This window comes from Podarcis liolepis, assembly GCF_965112155.1.
Source record: "Podarcis liolepis genome assembly, chromosome: 3".
In the NCBI taxonomy this organism is placed as follows: Eukaryota; Metazoa; Chordata; class Lepidosauria; order Squamata; family Lacertidae; genus Podarcis; species Podarcis liolepis.
This window is the reverse complement of record NC_139557.1, coordinates 125844406-125872267: the sequence shown is the minus strand read 5'-3', so window position 1 is coordinate 125872267 and position 27862 is coordinate 125844406. Positions and strand designations below refer to the sequence as shown.

General features: G+C 49.4%; 1 protein-coding gene across 2 annotated transcripts; it reads right to left on the bottom strand.

The window, feature by feature from the left end:
* Nucleotides 1-27858, bottom strand: LOC310702744 (maestro heat-like repeat-containing protein family member 7). Of its 2 annotated transcripts, none has more exons than XM_083494819.1 (8): nt 26703-27858; nt 12166-12425; nt 11806-11953; nt 11326-11507; nt 10373-10510; nt 9955-10069; nt 973-1043; nt 1-697 (listed from the first exon to the last, which is right to left on the bottom strand). In XM_083494819.1, the coding sequence occupies exons 2-7, from the start codon at nt 12312-12314 to the stop codon at nt 1005-1007; spliced, it is 771 nt and encodes a 256-aa protein (XP_083350945.1). In that variant the 5' UTR covers nt 12315-12425; nt 26703-27858; the 3' UTR covers nt 1-697; nt 973-1004. The 2 variants fall into 2 exon arrangements, with proteins under 2 accessions (XP_083350945.1, XP_083350946.1); XM_083494820.1 differs by having other exon boundaries at nt 10-28.
* Nucleotides 27859-27862: the final 4 nt, after the last annotated feature.

Here is a 27862-nt window from a genome sequence, read left to right as displayed (position 1 = left end):
GCAGCACGGGCGGTCTAACAGGCAGAGCCTAAGTGACACCAGATAAAGTCGAGCAACATTTATGGACTCAAGCCTGATATTTACCTGAGAAGGTGGTGCCTTGTTTTGAACCCCAGGCTTTTTGTGACCCATGGAAGTTATAGAGCTGCCCCCTTCCCTTATCAGACAACAAATATCATGTATTTCATAAGCATGGTTTTACAGTTAGGCTGTGAGCTCAGTTTCTAAAAAGCACCTCTTGAACGGGTTATTTTGGGATTGATTCAGGTTGGCCCCCAAAGCAGCTCACTTCAATTCAATGATCTCCATCAAGAAGCACCCAGCCACGCATGACCCCTCCTGCCCCTTCTCATCCCAATCTGGCCACAGCAGAAGCTAGGCTGGTGCTTCCATTTGGAACTATGGAGTTCTCCGCTGGTTTCTGGTGGGCCTGGACTCCGCATTCCAACCTCTAGGGCTGGGCATGGCCCTCCCAATCTAATTCGCCTCTGCTCTCACAGTCAAGTACATTTTGGTGGGAAAGGGAAGGAAGGAGAATGAGCTGGTTGGAATCATGCTGAACCAAACACATCCTAAGCTGGGTCTGAACTGCAGGAGGGTTTGGACTTGGCTCATGAAGAGCATGAGATGAGGCTTGAAACTGGAGAAATCTCTTCCGTTCAAAGACTTAGTGGCCTCAATAAATAAATGAAAACAGCTTATTTGGATGAGCAAAGGATTATTATTATTATTATTATTATTATTATTATTATTATTAGTCTCCCCACCCCGATACATAGCGGAACAAAGAGAAAAGAAGATATATAATAAACCAGCAGACACACAAAAATCAATCTTTAAAGCGGGCAAAAATAAATACATATGAACTTATACCAGCTTTAAGGTGTTTCCAATAGTACATATAAAAATGTAATTTTAAGAAAAATCTTAGCCTTCCAAAGGTGAAGACTTGTCCATCCATTAACGGAATACCTGTATGATTGCTGCCTGCAGTAACTTGCGCACTAGGTCATGGAAGTGTCCGTATCGGAGTCAGACATCCCCTAAGTTGGAGCAAAGCCACTGTAAGTGCATCTTTTATTATGTATGCATTCATCTTCTATCAAAAAACATTGTCCATATATATTAGACATGATAGCAGTGAATGCAGCTGAAGTTGTACAATTAAATAAAAAATGTGTAAATGCTAAAGAACATTTGACAGTTAAATTGCGAGGAATAAAGAAACCATAAGAAACATTAGAAATAATTGCTTTTTATATCGGTCCTCGAGGTTTTGCTGAACATGATTAGAAGGGACCAGCTGGTTAAAGGGGTACAGGTCGGAGTTAAACATTACAAACTGAGAGCATTCGCAGATGACTTGGTACTTACATTACAAGAGCCAGACACTAGTACTAAAAGAGTCTTAGAATTAATTCAAGAGTTTGGTCAAGTCGCAGGATTTAAACTGAATAAATTAAAGACTAAGGTATTAGAGAAAAATTTAACAGTTACTGAAAGGGAGAGGTTCCAGAATGAAACGGGTTTAACTGTGGTTAAGAAAGTGAAATACTTGGGGATTAACATGACAGCTAAAAATGTGAATTTATTTAAAGACAATTATGAGAAATGCTGGACGGAAGTAAAAAAGGATCTAGAAATATGGTCAAATTTGAAGCTTTCACTGTTGGGCCATATTGCTGTGATCAAAATGAATGTATTGCCTAGAATGTTGTTTTTGTTTCAAACATTGCAAATCGTGGACAAGATGGATTGTTTCAAGAAGTGGCAGAAAGATATCTCGAAATTTGTCTGGCAGGGAAAGAAACCCAGAATAAAACTTAAGATTTTAACTGATGCAAAAGAAAGAGGGGGATTTGCCCTGCCGGACTTTAAACTTTACTATGAATCAGCAGCTTTCTGCTGGTTGAAAGACTGGCTGCTTCTTGAGAACACAGACATTTTGGATTTAGAAGGTTTTAACAATATTTTTGGGTGGCATGCATATTTATGGTATGACAAGGTTAAAGCTCACAAAGCTTTTAAAAATCATATTGTCAGGAAAGCATTATATAATGTCTGGATTAGATATAAAGACCTGTTGGAAAATAAAACCCCAAGGTGGTTGTCGCCAATGGAAGCTAAGGCTGTGAAAAAACTCAATATGGATGCCAAAAGGCCCGAAATATTGGGAAATTTTGGAACAAGAGGGGGATAAATTTAAATTGCAGAGTTTTGAGAAATTAAAAGACAAAGTGAGAGACTGGCTCCATTATTACCAAATAATGGAGGTTTTTAAGTTGGACAGGAAAATTGGCTTCCAGGTGGAAAAATCAAGATTAGAAACAGAACTGATAGAACCCAATACTAAGAACTTGTCAGGAATGTATAACTTGCTGTTGAAATGGAATACACAAGATGAAACAGTGAAATCAGCTATGATAAAGTGGGCACAGGATATTGGTCATAACATTATTGTCAGAGCTGCTTGAAGATCCTAGCTCACAGAGGATCACGCTAGCCAGCGGTCATTAAGTAAAAGTCTTTATTGAATTACAGTTTCCATTCTCACGCTGCTGCGCGCAACTCTACGCCTAGTGGCTAGGTCGGCGAAGCTCCGTCTGAGTCTCCGCCCTGTGTGCACCAACTTAATATCCTAGCCTTGCTCCACCTTTTCCTCCTGACTGTCCTCCTCTGGGTCCCTCTACCCCCCGGGGCTTCTTCCTTCCGGGATTCTTCTGACGCTGACCCAGACCCTCCTGCCTCCTTGCGCCGGGCTTTAGGACCGGGCTCCCTTTCGGGGCTGCTTACTGCGCCGCCTTCCTCTGCATTTGAACTTGGCGCGCGCGCCCAACCTTCCACTTTCCTCTCAACCGTTTCTTCGCTCCCCGATGGAGGTGTGGCCACTCCCGACTCATGTCCTCCCTCCTGTGGAGGTGTGGCCACTCCTGACTCATGTCCTCCCTCCTGTGGTGAGCTGCCAGCGCTTCCCCCCTGGCTCCCTTCCTCTTCCCTGCTTCCTGGCGGTGACGCTGGTCCCGATTTCCAGCTGCTCCCCCCTGAGTCCTCTCTGGCTCTGTCTTCCTGGGGTGCCCCCCTAGACTCCCCCCTTGCCCTCGCCACTGGTGCTCCTTTCTGTGAATCCTCTGATTCACTGGAAAGGCTAGGAGATCTCGGGTCGTCGTCATCACTCATCTTTTCTTCTGCCTCCTCCCCTTCACTCTCTGTTTCCTCCCTTGCCCGTGCTTCTGCTCCTAAACCCCTGACATCCATCCCCCCCTCGAAGCCCCCCATTCCCCCCTCCCCTCCTTCCGGTGCTGGAGCTGGGGGCTGCTGTTGCAAAGGGACGAACGTCGGATATCGGTCGCTTCCCGTGTCAGGCCTCCATCTGAAGTCTCCCGGGTCTTCCTCCCTGCTCTCGTCGACGACAGTCACCTCCGCTTCCATCTCTGTGCCGCCGTGCTCGAAACCAGGGTCGTCCCCGAAAACGTCCATGTCCGTCTCTCCCTCACTTCCTCCTGTCGGTGTTGCTCGTCCCGGGCCTTCCAGCCATCGTCTGCGCCACTGCTCCTCTGGTCTATCGTCCCACCAATACGAGGGTTCTGATGCAGATCCCGAGGGTGACCCCTCCGGGGAACGGACGTCTCGTGTCGGTTCCTCGTCCGAGTCGAACCCCCGGAACGTGCTGGCCGAAAGCGTGGGCGTGAAAAGCCAGTCGTCGAAAAAGTCTGCTGGCATAGGTCTATGTGGGAAGAGGGCATGAAACTCGTCTTTGAGCAGAGGTTCGTCTAAGGCGTAGCCCGGCACCCAGCTGTTCGCACTGGCCGGGGTGCCCTCCTTGGCGAGAAAGTATTCTACCCCCTCTTCCCCCCATCTGGAGTCCAAAATCTCCGTGACTTCGTTGATGCGCTCCTTCTGTGCCACTCCCGCGTGCCCTGTTCTGTCTCTGGCCGGACTCGGCGCCGTTCCGGGTTCCTGGAACCTGTGCGGTGCCTTGTAGGGAGTGAGCACCGATCTGTGGAATACCGGATGCATTCTGGAACCCTCCGGAAGTGCCAGTCTGAAAGCTACCGGGTTGACCTGCTCTTCGACTTGGTAGGGCCCCAGTTGTTTATGCCCTAGTTTCTTCTTGGCCAACGACCTGGCCGGCACTGCGTGGGCTGCTAACCAAACCCAGTCTCCCACGTGGAGCTCTTCTCCAACCCTCCTGTGCTTGTCTGCTTGTACCTTGTATGCGTGCTTGGCCAGCTCCAGGTGGCGCCTCAGCTGATCGTGGACTTCCTGCAGCTCCGACGCGAACGCATCTGCTGTCTGCGGCTCCCCCTCCCCCATTCTTTCCAGTCCCGGGAAGGTTCTGGGGTGCCTCCCGTTGTTGGCGAAGAACGGCGTGACCCCCGTGGACACGTGCTTCGTGTTGTTGTAGGCGAACTCGGCCAGCGGCAGGTAATCCACCCACGTCGCAGGCTGTTGATTTGCATAACATCTCAGGTACTGCTGCATGATGGCATTGACCCGCTCTGCTTGCCCGTTGGTCTGCGGGTGTCTCGCCGACGCCAGGTTGATCTTGACGTTCAGGAAGCCCATCAGCTTCTGCCAGAAATTCGAGATGAACTGCCGCCCCCGGTCGGACAGAATAGACCGTGGCAGACCGTGAACCTTGAACACGTGGTCTATGAACAGTTTGGCGGTTTGCTCCGCCGTGGCCACCTTAGCACACGGAATGAAATGCGCCATCTTGGAAAACAGGTCCACCACCACCAGCACTGCCGTCTTGCCCCTTGAGCTGGGCAGATCCGTGACAAAGTCCAGGGCCACCCTTTCCCAAGGTTCGACCGGAGTTTGCAGCGGTTCCAACAGTCCGGCCGGCGGTTTGTGCACTGGTTTGGCCCTCTGGCAGGTGTCACACCTCGCCACGTAGTCTGCGACCTCCCCTCTCATTCCAGGCCACCAGAAATCCCTGGCTACTAATTCCACCGTCTTCTCCTTGCCAAAGTGCCCGGCCGTGGGCGCGTCGTGCAGCTGCTGCAGCACCTTGGCTCGAAGTTCGTCTCCCGGCACGTAGATGGCCCCTTTACGGATGAGCAATCCATCTCTTAGCTGGAAACCGTCGGCCGCTGCCTTGCCCCTTTGCACCTCTGCCATCTTTGCTTGTGCGGAGGAGTCCCCCTGCAACGCTCGTCGCACCGCCTCTAGGTCCACGGTCGCCGCGGCGCACGCCCACACTGTTGGTGCGAAGATGTGCATGGCGGCCGCTGGTGTTGCGTCCTCCAGATACTGTGGCTTACGGGAGAGAGCGTCTGCCATGATGTTGGTGTCCCCCGGGACATACTCTATTCGGAAGTCGAAGTTTGCAAAGAACTCAGCCCAACGTATCTGCCTCTGGTTCAGGAACTGTGCCGTGCGCCAGTGCTCTAGATTCTTGTGGTCCGTGCAAACCTGCACCGTGTGCTTGGCGCCGATCAGAAAGTGCCTCCACGCCTTGAACGCTGCGTGAATGGCCAGCAACTCCCTGTCCCAGATGGTGTAGTTCTGTTCGGACTTGCTGAGCTTCCTGGAGTAAAACGCTCCCGGTCGCCACACCCCCTGCGGGTCTTTCTGCAGCAGGACCGCCCCCACGGCTCTGTCCGAGGCGTCTGTCTCCACCCTCATCGGCTTGCTGGGGTTGACATGAAGCAGCTGCTCTTCCGACGCGAAGAGACGCTTGAGTGCCTGAAAGGACTGCTCCGCCTGCTCTGTCCAAACGAACTTCTTTTTCTTGGAGCTAAGCGTGTCAGTGATGGCCGCTGTCTGCATAGCGAAGCCCTTGATAAACTTGCGATAGAAGTTCGCAAAGCCGACAAACCGTTGGACCTCCTTCCGGTTGCGCGGACTCTTCCAATCCAACACCGCTCGAACCTTGGCGCTGTCCATGGCGAGCCCCTTGTCAGACAGCTTGTAGCCCAGAAAATCCACCTCCGGCACGTCAAATTGGCACTTCTCCAGCTTGGCGTAGAGCCTATGTTGCTTTAGCCTGCTCAGCACTTCCTTGACGTGTCCGTCATGCTCCTGCCGCGACTCCGAAAAGATCAGGATGTCATCTAAGAAACAGACGCACGTCTTGTAGAGAAGTCCTGCCAACACGTGATGCATAAACGCTTGAAAAACGTGGGAGCCATTTTGCAAGCCAAAAGGCATAACTCTATATTCGTAGGTCCCCAGTGGCGTGAACATGGCTGTCTTCCACTCATCTCCTTCCCGCATGCGAATGAGGTTGTACGCCCCCCCGCAGGTCCAGCTTGGTGAACACTCTGCCCTTCCGTACCTTTGCGAGGAGGTCGTCAATACGGGGCATGGGGAAGTCCGATGGCCTAGTCAGACTGTTCAAAATCCTGTAATCCACTACCAGTCTTTTTTGGGGCGTGTCCCGCTTCTTAACAAAGAATACGGGACTGCCCCCCACTGCCCTGGACTCCCGGATGAAGCCGCGTTGCAAATTATGATCAATGAACGCCTTGAGTTCTTGCAGTTCGTCCTCTGACATGGAATACAGTTTCCCTTTAGGCAGCGCCGCCCCCGGCAGCAGGTCAATTTTGCAGTCATATGGTCTGTGAGGGGGTAGCCTGTCTGCCTCCTTCTCGCAGAAAACTTCCAAAAATTCAGCGTACTTGTGGGGAATCGCTTGCAGCGTGCCTAGCAGCAGCTGTGACTCCTCTTCCTCTCCTTCCTGCCGGGGCACGATGCAGTGTTCAGCACAAAAGGAAGAGCCGAAGATCAGCTGCCTCTGGTACCAAGCCAGCGTTGGGCTGTGCTTGTCCAGCCAACTCATTCCCAATACAATGGGCGTGTCAGATAGTTGAGTGACGTTGAAGCTGATGATTTCTCTGTGATTCCCAAGTCGCATCACCATTGGTGGCGTCTGCTTCACCACTTGCCCCCCGAGCAGCTCCCTGCCATCCACCGTGACAACCTGCAGGGGCAGTGTGGCCGGCAGCAACTGCACAGCGTGCCTGTCGACAAAGTCCTGCCCTATAAAGTCCGCATTGCTGCCTGAGTCAATGGTGATTGGTACGTCCATGGTGATTCCATTGGGCAGCTGGAGAGACGCTGTGAGCCTCACTACTGGTTTGGGCGGGAGGGGGTTCACGGGCTGTAAAATCTCTGGGGACTGCGTCACTAACACGTCTGGCTGGGCCCCAGTGCCTCTTCCTCCAGCCAGACAGCCTCGTTTCCCTGCTGTGGTCCTCCTTGCTGTGTTGCTGCAGTCACCATTGCTGAGGCTGCAGTGAACTTGTGGGGCCTCTGGGGACACTCTTTCGCCATATGCCCTGGCTCCTCACAGACGTAACACTTCCTGTTCCCTCTAGGAGGCTTCGCTTTCACTGCTGCCGGTGCTAGGGCTCTGGCTGCTGACTGAGCCCTTGCACCTCCCACCTCCATAGGTTCGGCTCCTCCTCCTGGCGGAGGCGTGGATTGCGCCCGCGCTGCTTCCCTGGGAAAGAAGGAGGGGCCCCCGGCTGGTTCGCGCCCTCCACGCCCTTCGTCCCTGTTCCACGGACGTCCTTCCAGCCTCACCCCCACTGCCAGTGCCCTCTGCACGACCTCCTGGGTGGTTCGGGGTCTCTCCCCCCTCGCTATCTCATCTTTAATCGAGTTGTGCAGCCCCTCCCAAAAGAGGTCTCTTACAGGAGCCGAATCTCTGTCCCATTCCAGGGCACTGACCAAGGCGAAAAAGCGGGCATGATACTGCCTGACGCTGGCCCTCCCTTGTCTCAGCCCATGCACCTCCTTCCGTGCAAGATCCACGTCAATACTTGATAAAAAACACCCATCCATTGCTTTAATAAAGGCATCTGCATTCTGTAGCGCCGGATCCTTATCTCTCCATAAATTGCGTAGCCATGCTCTCGCATCCCCATGCAGATGGGACATGATGAACCCCACTCTCTCTTGTTCATCTCTAAAGTCTTTATGCAGCAGTTGCAGTGCGCACAGTACGTCGGCTCTAAAGTTGGGATACTGTTGCAGGTTCCCATCGAAGTGAGAGACCAGCCCGCCTGTCCGTCTCGCCAACCCAATTCCCTCCTGCCGGGGTGTCTGCTTTGTCAGCACGTCTAACCTGACCTGGAGATCCCTGCAGGCTGCGGCTGCCTCCTCCTCTCTCTTCCTGGATGCGAGAGCCTCGGCGTTCAGTTGTGCCACCGCGTTTCTGAGTTCCTCTATCTGCTGCTCAGCCGTCATGTCGTCTGCCGTTCGTGAGCTCGCTAGTAGGCACCTGTGTCTCTCCCCTCCTCGAGGCTGTAGATGCCCCACAAGTGGAGACGGAGCTTACTGTCAGAGCTGCTTGAAGATCCTAGCTCACAGAGGATCACGCTAGCCAGCGGTCATTAAGTAAAAGTCTTTATTGAATTACAGTTTCCATTCTCACGCTGCTGCGCGCAACTCTACGCCTAGTGGCTAGGTCGGCGAAGCTCCGTCTGAGTCTCCGCCCTGTGTGCACCAACTTAATATCCTAGCCTTGCTCCACCTTTTCCTCCTGACTGTCCTCCTCTGGGTCCCTCTACCCCCCGGGGCTTCTTCCTTCCGGGATTCTTCTGACGCTGACCCAGACCCTCCTGCCTCCTTGCGCCGGGCTTTAGGACCGGGCTCCCTTTCGGGGCTGCTTACTGCGCCGCCTTCCTCTGCATTTGAACTTGGCGCGCGCGCCCAACCTTCCACTTTCCTCTCAACCGTTTCTTCGCTCCCCGATGGAGGTGTGGCCACTCCCGACTCATGTCCTCCCTCCTGTGGAGGTGTGGCCACTCCTGACTCATGTCCTCCCTCCTGTGGTGAGCTGCCAGCGCTTCCCCCCTGGCTCCCTTCCTCTTCCCTGCTTCCTGGCGGTGACGCTGGTCCCGATTTCCAGCTGCTCCCCCCTGAGTCCTCTCTGGCTCTGTCTTCCTGGGGTGCCCCCCTAGACTCCCCCCTTGCCCTCGCCACTGGTGCTCCTTTCTGTGAATCCTCTGATTCACTGGAAAGGCTAGGAGATCTCGGGTCGTCGTCATCACTCATCTTTTCTTCTGCCTCCTCCCCTTCACTCTCTGTTTCCTCCCTTGCCCGTGCTTCTGCTCCTAAACCCCTGACAATTATGTTTGCTGACTGGGAATAGTTGTGGAACACCGGTATGAAATTTATGGCATGTAATGCCTTAAAGGAAAATATTATGAAAATGATTTATAGGTGGTACATGACCCCAGTCAAGCTTGCAAAAAATTACCACTTGCCTGATAATAAATGTTGGAAATGTAAAGAAACTAAAGGTACTTTTTTCACCTTTGGTGGACGTGCCCAAGGATTAAGGCTTTCTGGGAAATGATATATAATGAAATGAAAAAGGTATTTAAATATACCTTCCTTAAGAAACCAGAGGCCTTTCTCCTGGGCATTGTTGGCCAATTGGTGCCAAAGAAAGATAGAACATTCTTTATGTATGCTACAACAGCAGCAAGAATACTCATCGCAAAGTATTGGAAGACACAAGATCTACCCACCTTGGAAGAATGGCAGATGAAGGTGATTGACTATATGGGACTAGCAGAAATGACTGGCAGAATCCGGGACCAGGGGAAAGAGACGGCGGAAGAAGATTGGAAGAAATTTAAGAACTATCTTAAGAAACATTGTAAAATTAATGAGTGCTAGAATGATGTGGTTTTAGAAATTAAATGGAGTACAGCTGTAAAGATTAAGTTAAAAGAAAAGAAAGGTCGACAATTAGATAAAATTAAGGGTGAGGATTTGCTGAACTAAATATTTGAAATAGGAATGCAGAAAGGGGAGGTATGAGGAGGTCGGTGAAGTAAGTTTTAAGAAAATAAGGTTTTGAAATTATACTTGTTCTTTTTTTGTGTTTGTGTGTATTGTTTTGTTTGATATAATTTGTAAAATCTTAATAGATATTTATATATATATATAAAAGAGACATTAGAACAGGCATTCCCTGTTTCCAGTTCTTACCTCAAAGTAAAAGGCCATGCCGATGGCCCTCTTTTTATCGTTTGGACAGCACATATATTCCCGTGCCAAACGGGAAATCCTCTTGTATTCTTCGGGCGAGGAGGTGAATAAGGTCCTGAAACAGAAGAGTAAGAGCAAAGGATTCACAAGCCTGAAGCTGGCAGGAAGAACCGCTCAGTGTTCCTGCACAACCACCACCACCACCAGGTTACTTGAACGCTGAGCAGAGCCTCCCACCTGCATTCGCTCCATAAGACGCACACACATTTCCCCTTACTTTTTAGGAGGGGAAAATTGCGTCTTATAGAGTGAACAATATGGTACATTTTCTGAAATAAATAAGAAGTTTATCCCCATTTCCCCAGAAAGCAGGCCTTGCTCTTCATGCCTCACCTGCCAGTCCTTTTCACCTTCTTACCTTGCCAGAAGACGAATGCCTTTGAAAAAGCTTTCTGGACTTGACAGCATATCCCAGCAGCTTTGCAACCCCAAAGCCTCAGAATCATCTAGGTATTCAAGACGCCCAATCAGTTGTTTCAGGGCCTGCACAGCGATCCTGAGTCAAGTGAAGGAATTAAGAAGATTATATTTTTAAAATTTGTATACTGCCCTTCACCTGTAGATCTCCGAGCAGTTCACAACATAAAAATGAAAGTTAAAAAGCACAAAATACAGAATAAAAACAAGAACCAAAGCAAACCAATAACTCCTCTCCCTCCAACAAACACAGTTGAAAGGGCATAGGAGGTTAATCAGCCAATGGCCTGATTGAAGAGGACCATTTTTGCCTGGCATCTAAAGGCACCAGGCAAGCCCCTCTGGGGAGAGCAACCCACTAATGGGGAGCCACCACAGAAAAGGCCCCTTCTTGTGTGGAGGAGGCACACGTGAAGAGGGGCTTCCGATGATGAGCACAAGGTCTGGGTATGTTCATCTGGGGAGTTTTAGGTCCTTGACATCTTGCAGTCCAACCCCAACCATCACCCCCTGCAGCCTCCCCCATGTTTCCAGCACAAGCGGCAACCTTTTGGCTGTGATGGAGACTTAAGGTTTCATGACACGTGAGTCCCACCACACCCAAATCAGCCCATTGTGCGGGAGAGCCTCCAGCATCCTCTCCCATCCTAGTGTCCTTCAGATGTTTTGGGCTACAACTCCCATCTTCAGCCCAGTTATGCTGGCTGGGGCTGGTGGCAGTTGTGGTCCAAAGCGACTGAAGAGCACAGGGGTTGGGGAAGCCTGGGTCTCCTAGCTGTCTAACCTAAGCAGAACCTCCATGTCCAAATGAAGCCTATCTCTTGGGGGAGGGCTGAGCCTATGGGTCAGAGAGAGAAGGGAGGGCCCCCCCAAATACATTAGCAGGTCCCTCACGTCAGCGGATCGAGATGCGAAGAGGGCTCCGGGATTAGACTTGTCGCCCTCGAACCTCTTCTTCTCGCCTCATGGACAAAACAGATGTGAGTGCTAAGTGCAAACAGCAGGTGGTGGAACTTGCTCTTCAGGATACCTGCAGCCTCAGGGAACGACAGGATATGACACAGAGCGTTGGTAGCCTGGAGGGACAAGGAGAGGAGAACGGCATTCAGCAGAGGTCATCGTCAGATCAAGATCTCAGACTCAGACGCGACTCAGAGCCTCGGTCCATCTCACTCAGTGTTGTCTACACTGACTAGCAGTGGCTGTCCAGGGTTTCAGGCGAGGGACTCCCCGACATGAGATGCTGGGGCCCTTCTGCATACAAAGCAGGTGCTCACAGGATGGACCACTTATTAAGATGCACCCCCCTCCCAGCAAGAAGCCCCCAGCCCCATCCAGCTCCCATTCAAAACAATCCAGGAGAGAGAAACTGACCGCCATTGGCATTTGAGAAGTGCTGCGTCGCCTGGAAGTGACTTCCGCTTTGGGGTCTTCATCCTGCAGCCTTTTCAGTAGGGGTCTCAGCAGCTTGCCGCTTGTATACAGATTGGCAACCAACGCCTTCCATATTTGTGCGGCACTTCTGCAATTTTTCAAAACAGAATTTTTCATTTTTCCTTTTCTTAAAAAAAGTCAGGCCTTTGATATTTTATTTATATTGCACATACATTAGCAAAGAAAGAAACCACAACTTGGAGCACAATTTTTTGCAAGTACGAAATTCAATATAAATAAATATAAATTAAGAAACCCCTTAAATCTAGCCCTCCCCATTTTCACATCACAAAAACTTACTCATCACACTCCATCGAGCAGTCCAACAGGCTGTCTACGACCGGCTGCAGGCGCTTGGTGGCTAGGCTGACAATAGCCGAAAGCGTCTGTTCCTTAGTGTGGGTGTCGAGGACCTGGGGGAGATGGTAGTAAATCTCCTTCACAACCATAGGCAGCTGGAAGAAGATAAAAGAAGACCAGGATGAGAAAGTGTGGTGAACCTGTTTCTATTTTGCTTAATGTATGTAGGGTTTGGTGTCAGCGTTACTCGTGCCGGTTCTCTGCTGTTCACTTGTGTTTTTTTATAATAATTTTTATTGATTTACAACACAGATATACAATTTTATCCAATTTTTAACAAATAAATTCTCTCTTTTTGGACTTCCTTCAGCTTCTCTGACAATCATCCATCATTACCTCTTAATTACGCATTCCTTCTCCTTAGTATTGTCTTTAGTCTTCCCTCCCACTTCTATTATTTTTTATAACAATACATCTCAAATTTCACAGTGCTTCTTGAAATACAGTGGTGCCTCGCAAGACGAAATTAATCCGTTCCGCGAGTCTCTTCGTCTTGCGGTTTTTTTGTCTTGCGAAGCACGGCTATTAGCGGCTTAGCGGCTATTAGCGGCTTAGCGGCTTTAAGAAAAAGGAAACAAACTCGCAAGAACTCGCAAGACGTTTCGTCTTGCAAAGCAAGCCCATAGGGAAATTCGTCTTGCGGAACGACTCAAAAAACGGAAAACTCTTTCATCTAGCGAGTTTTTCGTCTTGCGAGGCATTCGTCTTGCGGGGCACCACTGTATCACTAACGTTGTTTGCACATCACATGTATTTTTCAGATATTCTACAAATTTTCCCCAGTCTTCGATGAACTTTTGGTCCTTAAGATATCTAATTTCCCCAGTTAGCTTGTCCAATTCTGCATGGTCTGTCAGTTTCAGTCTCCAATCTTCAATCGTCAGCATTTCCTCTTGTTTCCATTTCTGGGCCAGTAAAATCCTTGCAGCTGTAACTGCATATTGGAAGAGTTTACAGTCAGAGAATCATAGAATCATAGAATCATAGAATCATAGAGTTGGAAGAGACCCCAAGGGCCATCGAGTCCAACCCCCTGCCAAGCAGGAAACACCATCAGAGCACTCCTGACATATGGTTGTCAAGCCTCTGCTTAAAGACCTCCAAAGTAGGAGACTCCACCACACTCCTGGGCAGCAAATTCCACTGTCGAACAGCTCTTACTGTCAGGAAGTTCTTCCTAATGTTTAGGTGGAATCTTCTTTCTTGTAGTTTGGATCCATTGCTCTGTGTATGCTTGTCTGGAGCAGCAGAAAACAACCTTTCTCCCTCCTCTATGTGACATCCTTTTATATATTTGAACATGGCTATCATATCACCCCTTAACCTCCTCTTCTCCAGGCTAAACATGCCCAGCTCCCTTAGCCGTTCCTCATAAGGCATCGTTTCCAGGCCTTTGACCATTTTGGTTGCCCTCCTCTGGACACGTTCCAGTTTGTCAGTGTCCTTCTTGAACTGTGGTGCCCAGAACTGGACACAGTACTCCAGGTGAGGTCTGACCAGAGCAGAATACAGTGGCACTATTACTTCCCTTGATCTAGATGCTATACTCCTATTGATGCAGCCCAGAATTGCATTGGCTGTTTTAGCTGCCGCGTCACACTGTTGGCTCATGTCAAGTTTGTGGTCAACCAAGACTCCTAGATCCTTTTCACATGTACTGCTCTCAAGCCAGGTGTCACCCATCTTGTATTTGTGCCTCTCATTTTTTTTGCCCAAGTGCAATACTTTACATTTCTCCCTGTTAAAATTCATCTTGTTTGTTTTGGCCCAGTTCTCTAATCTGTCACGGTCGTTTTGAAGTGTGATCCTGTCCTCTGGGGTGTTAGCCACCCCCCTCCCAGTTTGGTGTCATCTGCAAATTTGATCAGGATGCCCTTGAGTCCATCATCCAAGTCGTTGATAAAGATGTTGAATAAGACCGGGCCCAAGACAGAACCCTGTGGCACCCCACTAGTCACTCTTCTCCAGGATGAAGAGGAACCATTGATGAGCACCCTTTGGGTTCGGTCAGTCAGCCAGTTACAAATCCACTGAGTGGTAGCATAGTCAAGACTGCATTTTACCAGCTTCTTTACAAGAATATCATGGGGCACCTTGTCAAATGCCTTGCTGAAATCAAGGTAGGCTACATCCACTGCGTTCCCTTCATCTACCAGGCTTGTAATTCTGTCAAAAAACGAGATCAGGTTAGTCTGACATGACTTATTTTTCAGAAATCCATGCTGACTATTGGTGATCACAGCATTCCTTTCTAGGTGCTCACAGACTGTTTGCTTAATGATCTGCTCCAGAATCTTCCCTGGTATTGATGTCAGACTGACTGGGCGGTAATTATTTGGGTCCTCTCTTTTCCCCTTTTTGAAAATAGGGACAACATTTGCCCTCCTCCAGTCTGCCGGGACTTCACCTGTTCTCCAGGAATTCTCAAAGATGACTGCCAGTGGTTCTGAGATCACATCTGCCAGTTCTTTTAATACTCTTGGATGCAGTTCATCTGGCCCTGGAGACTTGAATACATCTAAACTAGCCAAGTATTCTTGTACTATCTCCTTAGTTATTCTGGGCTGTGTTTCCTCTGCTGAATCATTTGCTCCAAATTCTTCAGGTCGGGCATTGTTTTCTTTATCGGAGAAGACTGAGGCAAAGAAGGCATTGAGGAGTTCAGCCCTTTCTGTGTCCCCTGTTTGCATTTCACCATCTTCTCCTCTGAGTGACCCCACTGTTTCTTTGTTCTTCCTTTTGCTACGAACATATCCATAAAAGCCTTTTTTGTTGCTTTTAACCTCTCTAGCAAGCCTGAGTTCATTCTGTGCTTTAGCTTTTCTGACTTTGTGTCTACATGTGCTGGCTATTTGTATGAATTCCTCTTTGGTGGTTTCCCCCCTTTTCCATTTTTTGTACACATCCTTTTTTAATCTTAACTCTGTTAAAAGTTCTTTAGATAGCCACCCTGGCTTCTTTAAGCACCTTCCATGTTTCCGTCTCACTGGTATTGCCTGACGTTGTGCTTTTACTATCTCCCTCTTAACAAACTCCCAGCCATCATGAACTCCCTTTCCTTTTAGTATTACTGTCCATGGGATCTCACCCAGCACTTCCCTAAGTTTTATGAAGTCGGCTTTCTTAAAGTCAAGAAAGTGAGTCCTAGTATGCTTGGCTGCTCCTTTCCTCTGTATAGTAAACTTCAGAAGAGCATGATCACTCGCGCCTAATGATCCTTCCACTTCTACCCCACTAACCAGGTCATCAACATTGGTTAGGACCAGATCTAAAATGGCTGTTCCTCTTGTTGCTTCTCCCACTTTCTGGACAATGAAGTTGTCTGCAAGGCCAGTGAGGAATCTGTTTGACCTTATGCTCTTGGCTGAGTTTGACATCCAACAAATATCCGGGTAATTGAAGTCCCCCATTACTACTATCTCCCTTCCTTTTGCATGCTTGGCCATCTGTTCCAGGAAGGCATCATCTATGTCCTCCGTTTGGCTTGGGGATCTATAGTAAACTCCCACAATGAGGTCACTGTTATTCTTCTCTCCCTTAATTTTGACCCAAATGCTCTCACTTTGGCTTTGAGGTTCTAAATCTTGGATCTCTTCACAGGTATACACATCCCTGACATATAACGCCACTCTTCCTCCTTTCTTGTCTGGTCTGTTTCTCTGAAATAGATTGTATCCCCCCATTATTACATTCCAATTGTGGGACTTATCCCACCAGGTTTCAGTGATGCCTATTATGTCATATTTAGTTTGCTGTACCAAGAGCTCAAGCTCATCTTGTTTATTTCCCATGCTTTGCGCATTAGTGTAGAGACATTGAAGTCCATTAATCATTCCCCCGTGTCTCTTATTTAAGGACTTTTTCCTCCCACCACTAGGTCTGCGTGCTGTTTGCTCCATTTGGTCTATGACATTTGGATGATCATCTTCATCAATTGATAGACTCCTACCTTCAGGAGCACTGTCTCCCTCCCCCCCCCCATTAGTCAGTTTAAAGCCCTCCTGATGAGGTTTCTGAGATTTTTGGCAAAAACATTTCTCCCAACCGTTGTGAGGTGCAGCCCATCGCTTGCCAGAAGTCCATCTTCAAGAAACTGCAGTCCGTGATCTAAGAATCCAAACCGTTCCTGTTTACACCATTTGCGAAGCCAGCTGTTCACTTCCACTATTTTTCCCTCTCTCCCTGGGCCACGTCGTTCAACTGGGAGGACAGATGAGATGACAATTTGTGCATTTAGTTGCTTCAATTTCCTGCCGAGAGCCTCGTAGCCTCTTTTGATCTTCTGGAGGCTATTGCTTGCAGTGTCATTGGTTCCCACATGAACCAAGAGGAAGGGGTATTTGTCAGTCTTTTCTTCTTATCTCGTTTCCTGTAATCCCTAAAAGAAAAGCCTCTGGTTTCTTTACAAAACGTATATTTTAACATCTTTTTCAATTCATTATATATACTCTCCCAGAAACTTTTCACTTTCTTACAATCCCACCACATATGATAAAACGTTCCTTCTTTTTCTTTACATTTCCAACACTTATTACACGTCTTAAACATTTTTGCCAATTTTACTGGTGTTATATACCATCTATAAAACATTTTCATCACATTTTCCTTTAACGCCGTTGTCAGGGGTTTAGGAGCAGAGGCAAGGGCAAGGGAGGAAACAGAGAGCGAAGGGGAGGAGGCAGAAGAAAAGATGAGTGATGACGACGACCCGAGATCTCCGAGTCTTTCCAGTGAATCAGAGGATTCACAGAAAGGAGCACCAGTGGCCAGGGCAAGGGGGGAGTCTAGGGGGGCACCCCAGGAAGATAGAGCCAGAGGGGACTCAGAGGAGAGCAGTTGGAAATCGGGACCAGCGTCACCGCCAGAGAGCAGGGAAGAGGAAAGGAGCCAGGGGGCAAGCGCTGGCAGCTCACCACAGGAGGGAGGGCACGAGTCAGGAGTGGCCACACCTCCATCGGGGAGCGAAGAAACGGTTAAGCGGAAAGTGGAAGGTTGGGCGCGCGCGCCAAGTTCAAATGCAGAGGAAGGTGGCGCAGTAAGCAGCCCGGAAAGGGAGCCAGGTCCTAAAGCCCGGCGCAAGGAGACAGGAGGGTCCGGGGGGTCAGCGTCAGAAGAATCCCGGAAGGAAGAGACCCCGGGGGGTAGAGGGACCCAGAGGAGGACAGTCAGGCGGAAAAGGTGGAGCCGGGCTAGGATATTAAGTTGGTGCACACGGGGCGGAGACTCAGACGGAGCCTCGCCGATCTAGCTACTAGACGTAGAGTTGCGCGCAGCAGCGTGAGAATGGAAACTGTAACTCAATAAAGACTTTTACTTAATGATCGCTGGCTAGCGTGATCCTCTGTGAGCTAGGATCTTCAAGCAGCTCTGACAGTAGGCTCCGTCTCACAATTGTGGGCATCTACAGCCTCGAGGAGGGGAGAGAAGCAGGTGCCTACTAGCGAGCTCACGAACGGCAGACGACATGACGGCTGAGCAGCAGATAGAGGAACTCAGAAAAGCAGTGTCGCAACTGAATGCCGAGGCTCTCGCATCCAGGAAGAGAGAGGAGGAGGCAGCTGCCGCCTGCAGGGATCTCCAGGTCAGGTTAGACGTGCTGACAAAGCAGACACCCAGGCAGGAGGGAATTGGGTTGGCGAGACGAACAGGCGGTCTGGTCTCTCACTTCGATGGGAACCTGCAACAGTATCCCAACTTTAGAGCAGACGTACTGTGCACACTGCAACTGCTGAATAAAGACTTTAGAGATGAGCAAGAGAAAGTGGGATTCATCATGTCCCATTTGCATGGGGATGCTAAAGCATGGCTGCGCAATTTATGGAGAGATAAGGATCCGGCGCTCCAAAATGCGGATGCCTTTATTAAAGCGATGGATGGGTGTTTTTTATCAAGCATTGACGTGGATCTTGCCCGGAAGGAGGTGCATGGGCTGAGACAAGGGAGGGCCAGCGTCAGGCAGTACCATGCCCGCTTTTTCGCTTTGGTCAGTGCCCTGGAATGGGACAGAGATTCGGCCCCTGTAAGAGACCTCTTTTGGGAGGGGCTGCACAGCTCGATTAAAGATGAGATTGCGAGGGGGGAGAGACCCCAAACCACCCAGGAGGTCGTTCAGAGGGCACTGGCAGTGGGGGTGAGGCTGGAAGGACGTCCGTGGAGCAGGGACGAAGGGCGTGGAGGGCGCGAACCAGCCAGGGGCTCCTCCTTCCTTCCCAGAGAAGCAGCGCGTGCGCAATCCACGCCTCCGCCAGGAGGAGGAGTGGAACCTATGGAGGTTGGAGGTGCTAGGGCTCAGTCAGCAACCAGAGCCCTAGCACTGGCAGCAGTGAAAGCGAAGCCTCCTAGAGGGAACAGGAAGTGTTACGTCTGTGAGGAGCCAGGGCATATGGCGAAAGAGTGTCCCCAGAGGCTCCACAAGCTCACTGCAGCCTCAGCAATGGTGACTGCAGCAACGCAGCAAGGAGGACCACAGCAGGGAAACGACGCAGTCTGGCTGGAGGAAGAGGCCCTGGGGCCCAGCCAGACGTGTTAGTGACGCAGTCCCCAGAGATTTTACAGCCCGTGAACCCCCTCCCGCCCAAACCAGTAGTGAGGCTCACCGCATCTCTCCAGCTGCCCAATGGAAGCACCATGGACGTGCCAATCACAGTTGACTCGGGCAGCAATGCGGACTTTATAGGGCAGGACTTTGTCGACAAACACGCTATACAGTTGCTGCCGGCCACACTGCCCCTGCAGGTTGTCACGGTGGATGGCAGGGAGTTGCTAGGGGGGCAAGTGGTGAAGCAGACGCCACCGATGGCGATGCGACTTGGGAATCACAAAGAAATCATCAGCTTCAATGTCACTCAACTATCGGATACGCCCATTGTATTGGGAATGAGTTGGCTGGACAAGCACAGCCCGACGCTGGCTTGGTACCAGAGGCAGCTGATCTTCGGCTCTTCCTTTTGTGCTGAACACTGCATCGTGCCCCGGCAGGAAGGAGAGGAAGAGGAGTCACAGCTGCTGCTAGGCACGCTGCAAGCGATTCCCCACAAGTACGCAGAATTTTTGGAAGTTTTCTGCGAGAAGGAGGCAGACAGGCTACCCCCTCACAGACCATATGACTGCAAAATTGACCTGCTGCCGGGGGCAGCGCTGCCTAAAGGGAAACTGTATTCCATGTCAGAGGACGAACTGCAGGAACTCAAAGAGTTCATAGATCATAATTTGGAGCGCGGTTTCATCCGAGAGTCCAAGGCAGCGGGGGGCAGTCCTGTATTCTTTGTTAAAAAGCGAGACATCCCCCAAAAAAGACTGGTAGTGGACTATCGCATTTTAAACAATGGGACCAAGCCATCGGACTTCCCCATGCCCCGAATCGACGACCTCCTCGCAAAGGTACGCAAGGGAAAAGTGTTCACCAAGTTAGACCTGCGAGGGGCGTACAACCTCATTCGCATGCGGGAGGGAGATGAGTGGAAGACAGCCATGTTCACGCCACTGGGTACCTACGAATATAGAGTTATGCCTTTTGGATTGCAAAATGGCTCCCACGTTTTTCAAGCTTTCATGCATCACGTGTTGGCGGGACTTCTCTACAAGACGTGCGTCTGTTTCTTAGATGACATCCTGATCTTTTCGGAATCGCAGCAGGAGCATGACGGACACGTCAAGGAAGTGCTGAGCAGGCTAAAGCAACATAGGCTCTACGCCAAGCTGGAGAAGTGCCAATTTGACGTGACGGAGGTGGATTTTCTGGGCTACAAGTTGTCTGACAAGGGGCTCGCCATGGACAGCGCCAAGGTTTGAGCGGTATTGGATTGGAAGAGTCCACGCAACCGGAAAGAGGTCCAACGGTTTGTCGGCTTTGCGAACTTCTATCGCAAGTTTATCAAGGGCTTCGCTATGCAGACGGCGGCCATCACAGACACGCTTAGCTCCAAGAAAAAGAAGTTCGTTTGGACAGAGCAGGCGGAGCAGTCCTTTCAGGCACTCAAGCGTCTCTTCGCGTCGGAAGAGCAGCTGCTTCACGTCAACCCCAGCAGGCCGATGAGGGTGGAGACAGACGCCTCGGACAGAGCCGTGGGGGCGGTCCTGCTGCAAAAGGACCCGCAGGGGGTGTGGCGACCGGGAGCGTTTTACTCCAGGAAGCTCAGCAAGTCCGAGCAGAATTACACCATCTGGGACAGGGAGTTGCTGGCCATTCATGCAGCGTTCAAAGCGTGGAGGCACTTCCTGATCGGCGCCAAGCACACGGTGCAGGTTTGCACGGACCACAAGAATCTGGAGCACTGGCGCACGGCACAGTTCCTAAACCAGAGGCAGATACGTTGGGCTGAGTTCTTTGCGAACTTCGACTTCCACATAGAGTATGTCCCGGGGGACACCAACATCATGGCGGACGCTCTCTCCCGTAAGCCGCAGTATCTGGAGGACGCAACGCCAGCAGCCGCCATGCACATCTTCGCACCAACAGTGTGGGCGTGCGCCGCGGCAACCGTGGACCTGGAGGCGGTGCGACGAGCGTTGCAGGATGACTCCTTCGCGCAAGCGAAGATGGCAGAGGTGCAAAGGGGCAAGGCAGCGGCCGACGGTTTCCAGCTACGAGATGGTTTGCTCATCCGTAAAGGGGCCATCTACGTGCCGGGAGACGACCTTCGCGCCAAGGTGCTGCAGCAGCTGCACGACGCGCCCACTGCCGGGCACTTCGGCAAGGAGAAGACGGTGGAATTAGTAGCCAGGGATTTCTGGTGGCCTGGAATGAGAGGGGAGGTCGCAGACTACGTGGCGAGGTGTGACACCTGCCAGAGGGCCAAGCCAGTGCACAGACCACCGGCCGGACTGTTGGAACCGCTGCAAACTCCGGTCGAACCTTGGGAAAGGGTGGCCCTGGACTTTGTCACGGATCTGCCCAGCTTGAGAGGCAAGACGGCAGTGCTGGTGGTGGTGGACCTGTTTTCCAAGATGGCACATTTCATTCCGTGTGCTAAGGTGGCCACGGCGGAGCAAACCGCCAAACTGTTCATAGACCACGTGTTCAAGGTTCACGGTCTGCCACGGTCTATTCTGTCCGACCGGGGGCGGCAGTTCATCTCGAATTTCTGGCAGAAGCTGATGGGCTTCCTGAACGTCAAGATCAACCTGGCGTCGGCGAGACACCCGCAGACCAACGGGCAAGCGGAGCGGGTCAATGCCATCATGCAGCAGTACCTGAGATGTTATGCAAATCAACAGCCTGCGACGTGGGTGGATTACCTGCCGCTTGCCGAGTTCGCCTACAACAACACGAAGCACGTGTCCACGGGGGTCACGCCGTTCTTCGCCAACAACGGGAGGCACCCCAGAACCTTCCCGGGACTGGAAAGGATGGGGGAGGGGGAGCCGCAGACAGCAGATGCGTTCGCGTCGGAGCTGCAGGAAGTCCACGATCAGCTGAGGCGCCACCTGGAGCTGACCAAGCACGCATACAAGGTACAAGCGGACAAACACAGAAGGGTTGGCGAAGAGCTCCACGTGGGAGACTGGGTCTGGTTAGCAGCCCACGCAGTGCCGGCCAGGTCGTTGGCCAAGAAGAAACTAGGGCATAAACAACTGGGGCCCTACCAAGTCGAAGAGCAGGTCAACCCGGTAGCTTTCAGACTGGCACTTCCGGAGGGTTCCAGAATGCATCCGGTATTCCACAGATCGGTGCTCACTCCCTACAAGGCACCGCACAGGTTCCAGGAACCCGGAACGGCGCCGAGTCCGGTCAGAGACAGAACAGGGCACGCGGGAGTGGCACAGAAGGAGCGCATCAACGAAGTCACGGAGATTTTGGACTCCAGATGGGGGGAAGAGGGGGTAGAATACTTTCTCGCCAAGGAGGGCACCCCGGCCAGTGCGAACAGCTGGGTGCCGGGCTACGCCTTGGACGAACCTCTGCTCAAAGACGAGTTTCATGCCCTCTTCCCACATAGGCCTATGCCAGCAGACTTTTTCGACGACTGGCTTTTCACGCCCACGCTTTCGGCCAGCACGTTCCGGGGGTTCGACTCGGACGAGGACCCGACACGAGACGTCCGTTCCCCGGAGGGGTCACCCTCGGGATCTGCATCAGAACCCTCGTATTGGTGGGACGATAGGCCAGAGGAGCAGTTCCGCAGAAAGTGGCTGGAATGCTCAGGACGAGCAACGCCGCCAGGAGGAAGTGAGGGACGGACATGGACATTTTCGGGGACGACCCTGGTTTCGAGCACGGCGGCACAGAGATGGAAGCGGAGGTGACCGTCGTCGACGAGAGCAGGGGGGAAGACCCGGGAGACTTCAGATGGAGACCCGCCACGGGAAGCGAACGATATCCGACGTTCGTCCCTTTGCAACAGCAGCACCCAGCTCCAGCACCGGAAGGAGGGGAGGGGGGAATGGGGGGCTTCGAGGGGGGGATGGATGTCAGGGGTTTAGGAGCAGAGGCAAGGGCAAGGGAGGAAACAGAGAGCGAAGGGGAGGAGGCAGAAGAAAAGATGAGTGATGACGACGACCCGAGATCTCCGAGTCTTTCCAGTGAATCAGAGGATTCACAGAAAGGAGCACCAGTGGCCAGGGCAAGGGGGGAGTCTAGGGGGGCACCCCAGGAAGATAGAGCCAGAGGGGACTCAGAGGAGAGCAGTTGGAAATCGGGACCAGCGTCACCGCCAGAGAGCAGGGAAGAGGAAAGGAGCCAGGGGGCAAGCGCTGGCAGCTCACCACAGGAGGGAGGGCACGAGTCAGGAGTGGCCACACCTCCATCGGGGAGCGAAGAAACGGTTAAGCGGAAAGTGGAAGGTTGGGCGCGCGCGCCAAGTTCAAATGCAGAGGAAGGTGGCGCAGTAAGCAGCCCGGAAAGGGAGCCAGGTCCTAAAGCCCGGCGCAAGGAGACAGGAGGGTCCGGGGGGTCAGCGTCAGAAGAATCCCGGAAGGAAGAGACCCCGGGGGGTAGAGGGACCCAGAGGAGGACAGTCAGGCGGAAAAGGTGGAGCCGGGCTAGGATATTAAGTTGGTGCACACGGGGCGGAGACTCAGACGGAGCCTCGCCGATCTAGCTACTAGACGTAGAGTTGCGCGCAGCAGCGTGAGAATGGAAACTGTAACTCAATAAAGACTTTTACTTAATGATCGCTGGCTAGCGTGATCCTCTGTGAGCTAGGATCTTCAAGCAGCTCTGACAGCCGTGCATGCAGTAAATTTTAAGTTTTCTTTCCATAGTTTTTCCCAATCATCAAATTGTATATTATAACCGAAATCTCTGGCCCATTGTATCATTACCGATTTCACTTTTTCATCTTTCGTATGCCATTCCAAAAATATCTTATACATTTTTGACAGAATTTTACAATCATTGTTTATTATGTCGATTTGAAACTTAGAATCTTTTTCTGCATAACCACTTTCTTTAAAATCTTTTTTAAACATTTCATTCAACCTGAAAATAGTGCAACCAATCATAATCATATTCTTTAACTTGTTCATATGGTTTTAATTTCCATTTTCCTCCTTCTTTAATTATCAGTTCACCATATGTAATCCATTTACCTCTCATATTAATTTTCTTTACACTCATAACTTCTAACGGAGATAACCAGTGTGGAACTCTTGGTTCTAATAGGTTTTTATACCTATCTCATATTTCTATTAACGCACTCCGGAAGATGTGGTTCCCAAAGCCTTTGTGAATTTTCTTCTTCCCACACCATAAGTACGCGTGCCATCCAAATCTGTTATCAAAGCCTTCTAAGTCCAGTAACTCTTTATTTTCTAATTTTATCCATTCTTTCAACCAGCAAAGACATGCTGCTTCATAATATAACTTCAGGTCTGGCAGGGCAAAGCCTCCTCTTTCCTTCGCATCTGTTAGTAGCTTAAATTTAATTCTCGGCTTTTTGCCCTGCCAGATATACCTTGAGATCACTCTTTGCCACTCTTTAAAAATCGTTACCCCCTTTATTATGGGGATAGTCTGAAACAAAAATAACATCTTTGGAAGGACGCTCATCTTTATCGCAGAAATTCTGCCCCAAAAAGATAGTTTCATTCTACCCCACACCTCCAGATCTTTCCTTATTCCGTTCCAAACCGGTATGTAATTGTTCTGATACAAATCAATGTTTTTAGGAGTTAACCAAATTCCTAAATAGAATCATAGAATCATAGAGTTGGAAGAGACCACAAGGGCCATCGAGTCCAACCCATCGAGTCCAATATTTTACCTTTTTCACACCTCTATCTCTGTTTGTTGTTGCATTATTTCTTTTTTTAAAAAAAAATATTTATTACTTTTCCAACAATTTAAACACTACAAAAACAATACAATACAATACAAAAACACTACCTAACATTGACACATTAAACACATTGAACTAACAAAACAAAACAAAAACAGTAAAATAAATCAAACAATTTCATTATCCCATCTTTCATTCACTTTTTTCCACGACGTCCTCACACCTCCCTTTTTGTATTCCACTTCTGTTAATTGTTTCAGCAATTCCTTTCCATCTTCCTCGGTTTTCTATCCTATAATTATCTTAACACATTCTAACCTTATTTTTTCCTTTAATACTCTATTAATCTATTTATACTTAATTCCTTATATCATTTCTACTAAAGCCATATAACTTCATTCCAACATTTTTCTAACATTCATTAATTTTACAGTATTTCTGTAAATAGTCTTTAAACTTTTTCCAATCTTCTTCCACCAACTCTTCTCCCTGGTCTCGGATTCTGCCAGTCATTTCCGCCAATTCCATATAATCCATCAACTTCATCTGCCATTCTTCCCAGGTGGGTAAATCTTGTGTCTTCCAATACTTCGCGATTGTTGTTGCATTATTTCTATCATACTTTGCTCCATATTTTTTGCAATTATTTTAGTTTTCTTATTTAATTTGAACCCTGCCACTTTCCCAAATTGTTCAATCTCCTCTAATAGTTCTTTTACACTTTCTATTGGTTCTTCAATCGTTATTACCAGATCGTCTGCAAAGGCTTTAACTTTATATTCATTCTGGCCAACTGTTATCCCTTTTATTAATTTGTTTTGTCTAACTGCATTAAGAAAGACCTCCAGGACCATTATAAACAGCAATGGCGAAAGCAGACATCCTTGCCTAGTTCCTTTAGATATTTTAATATCTTCCGTAGTCACATTATTTACAATCAATTTAGCTCTCTGTTCTGTATATATTGCCTTTATCCCATTGAAAAACTCTTTTCCCACCTCCACATACTCCAGATTTTTCAACATAAAGTCCCATGCTATGTTGTCAAAGGCCTTTTCTGCATCCACAAACATAAGTATAGCTTGTTTCTCATTCCTGGCAGTCAGATATTCCAAAATATTAATTATGTTCCTTACATTATCCTTCATCTGTCTACCTGGAATGAAACCTGCTTGATCCTTATGAATAGTTTCTAATAATATCTTTTTCATTCTTCTTGCTAAGATCCCTGCAAAAATTTTGTAGTCTGTATTCAGCAATGAAATAGGCCTATAGTTTTTAACTTGGGTTAAATCCGAGTCCTGTTTTGGGATAAGTGTAATGAATGCTTCTTTCCACGTTTCCGGGATGTCTCTTTCCTTTAAAATATTATTCATAACTTCTTTTAAAGGTATCATCAGAACATCTTTTAACTCTTTATAATAACCTGATGTAAATCCATCTGGCCCTGGGGCCTTTCCCCTCTATTAGGGCATTCAGTTGGTCTTTTTTATCTGCCGGGATCCTTTGCACCTTTTTCCCTTTTAAAAATCTCTCAATTTTCCTCATATTATTCCTTTCTTTATTTTTATATGGTTGTCTGTAAAAGTCCAAGAATCCTTTTCTAATTTCTTTCGGATTATCTATCTCTTCGCCATTCACAATGATTCTGTTAATTGTGTTCTGCTCCTTTCTTTTTTTTATTTGCCACGCAAGCCATTTGCCTGATTTGTTAGCGAATTCAAAGTTTCTCTGTCTTAACTTTTTAATATTCCATTCCACTTCTTTGTTTATTATCATTGCAAATTGTGATTGCAAGGTCTTAATTTCTTGTTTTATTTTGGAGTTATTCGGTTTTCTAATAAATTTTTGTTCATTGTCCATTATCTGCTTTAAAATTTCCTTTCCCCCCTTTTCTCTGTTTTTATTCTTCAATGAATTCTGCTGGATAAAAAAACCTCGCATCACAGCCTTGCTTGCGTCCCATACTACGCTCATCTTTGTACCCTTGTTGCAATTCTCAACAAAGTATTCAGTTAGTTTCTTTTGTGCTTTTCCTACAATTTTCTGGTCATCCAAAAGATAACCCTTAATTTTCCATCTAAATGTTCTTTCTTCAAAGCCTTTTAGTTCCAATTTTATTGGATTATGATCTGAGATTACTTTAGATTGTATTTCAACTTGTAGTATTCTTGGAGTCAGTTCATTCGAAAGCCATATTTGATCTATTCTTGACATTGACTGGTTCGATTCAGAAAACTATGTAAATTGTTTCTCCACTTGTGTTCCTTTGGTGGTGAGAGAGGTTGGGGTTGGCCTAGGGTGTAGTTGTTTGTTTGTGATTGGCTGTGGTGATCTTTGTTTTCGTGTGAGAGTGGGGTGGGTGGGTGTTTTGGATCAGGTTAGCCATATTGATTTGCATGCTGTTGGTGGATTATTGTCATTGTCTTGTTGGGCTGTGTATGTGATAAAGGGGAGCCATACCGGGGTGAAGGCGTCTTCTTCTGTTTGTCCCTGTGTCAGTTTCAGTTTATTGGTTAATTTTTCTAGTAGGGCTGTTTCCCATACTATTTGGTACCATTGGTCCATGCTTACTCCTGACAAGTCTCTCCAGTGTCTGGTTATGGTGTTTCTGGCTGCTGAAAGTAGGTGGGTGTCAGGGGTTCAGGGACAGAGGCACAGGTGAGGGGGGAGACGGAGAGCGATGGGGAAGAATCCCAGGACAGTGAGGAAGAGGATGACAATGACTTGAGGTCTTCCATGAGTCTCTCAAATGAATCGGAGGATTCCCAGAAGGGGGCGCCCCTGGTCAGGCCAAGGGGGGTCACAGGGGGGACTTGCCAGGAGCAGGGAAGCAGCAGGGAAACCCCGAGTGGGAGTGGGAGATCGGGGCCGGCTTCCCAGCAGGAACGGAGTGAAGAGGGTGGAGTTCCCAGTGTGACACACGGAGCAGAGCAGGAAGGAGACAGGGGAAGGAGATCGGGGCAGGACGTCCTGCCGGAAGGGGCGGAGAGTAGTACAGGGAGTAGTGTGAGTGTCAAGAGGAAGGTCAGGGGTAGCGAACGCGCGCCAAGTTCAAATGTGGAGGCGCGCGGAAATGCAGAGAGCCCGGAGGAGGAGCCTGGCCCCAAAGCACGAAGGAGGGGGGAGCAGGCATCTGAGGAATCCGCTTCAGGGGAAAGCAGGAGGGAAGGAACCCAGGGGGGCAGAAAGACCCTGCGGAAAAGGAAAGACAGGAAGAGGTGGACCAGCACAAGCCTCTTAAACTGGTGTAGGGGCGGGACCGATTCAGAGGGGACTTCAAATGTCTAAGGCTAAGAGACGCGGGGCTGCACGCCTCGGTTGTGGAACCAATAATGAACTGCAATAAACATCCTTGTATATAAGAAGATCTTGGCGTTGGTCTTTTGTGAGCTGAGTCCTGAGGCAGCCCCTGACAG

Coding starts and splice junctions, on each gene's coding strand:
- LOC310702744 (XM_083494819.1), bottom strand. CDS start 12,314: ATGGTTGTGAAGGAGATTTACTACCATCTCCCCCAGGTCCTCGACACC. Junction 11,954..12,165: donor TGCTCGATGGAGTGTGATGA/GTAAGTTTTTGT, acceptor GAAAAATTGCAG/AAGTGCCGCACAAATATGGA. Junction 10,070..10,372: donor GGCATTCGTCTTCTGGCAAG/GTAAGAAGGTGA, acceptor CTTCTGTTTCAG/GACCTTATTCACCTCCTCGC.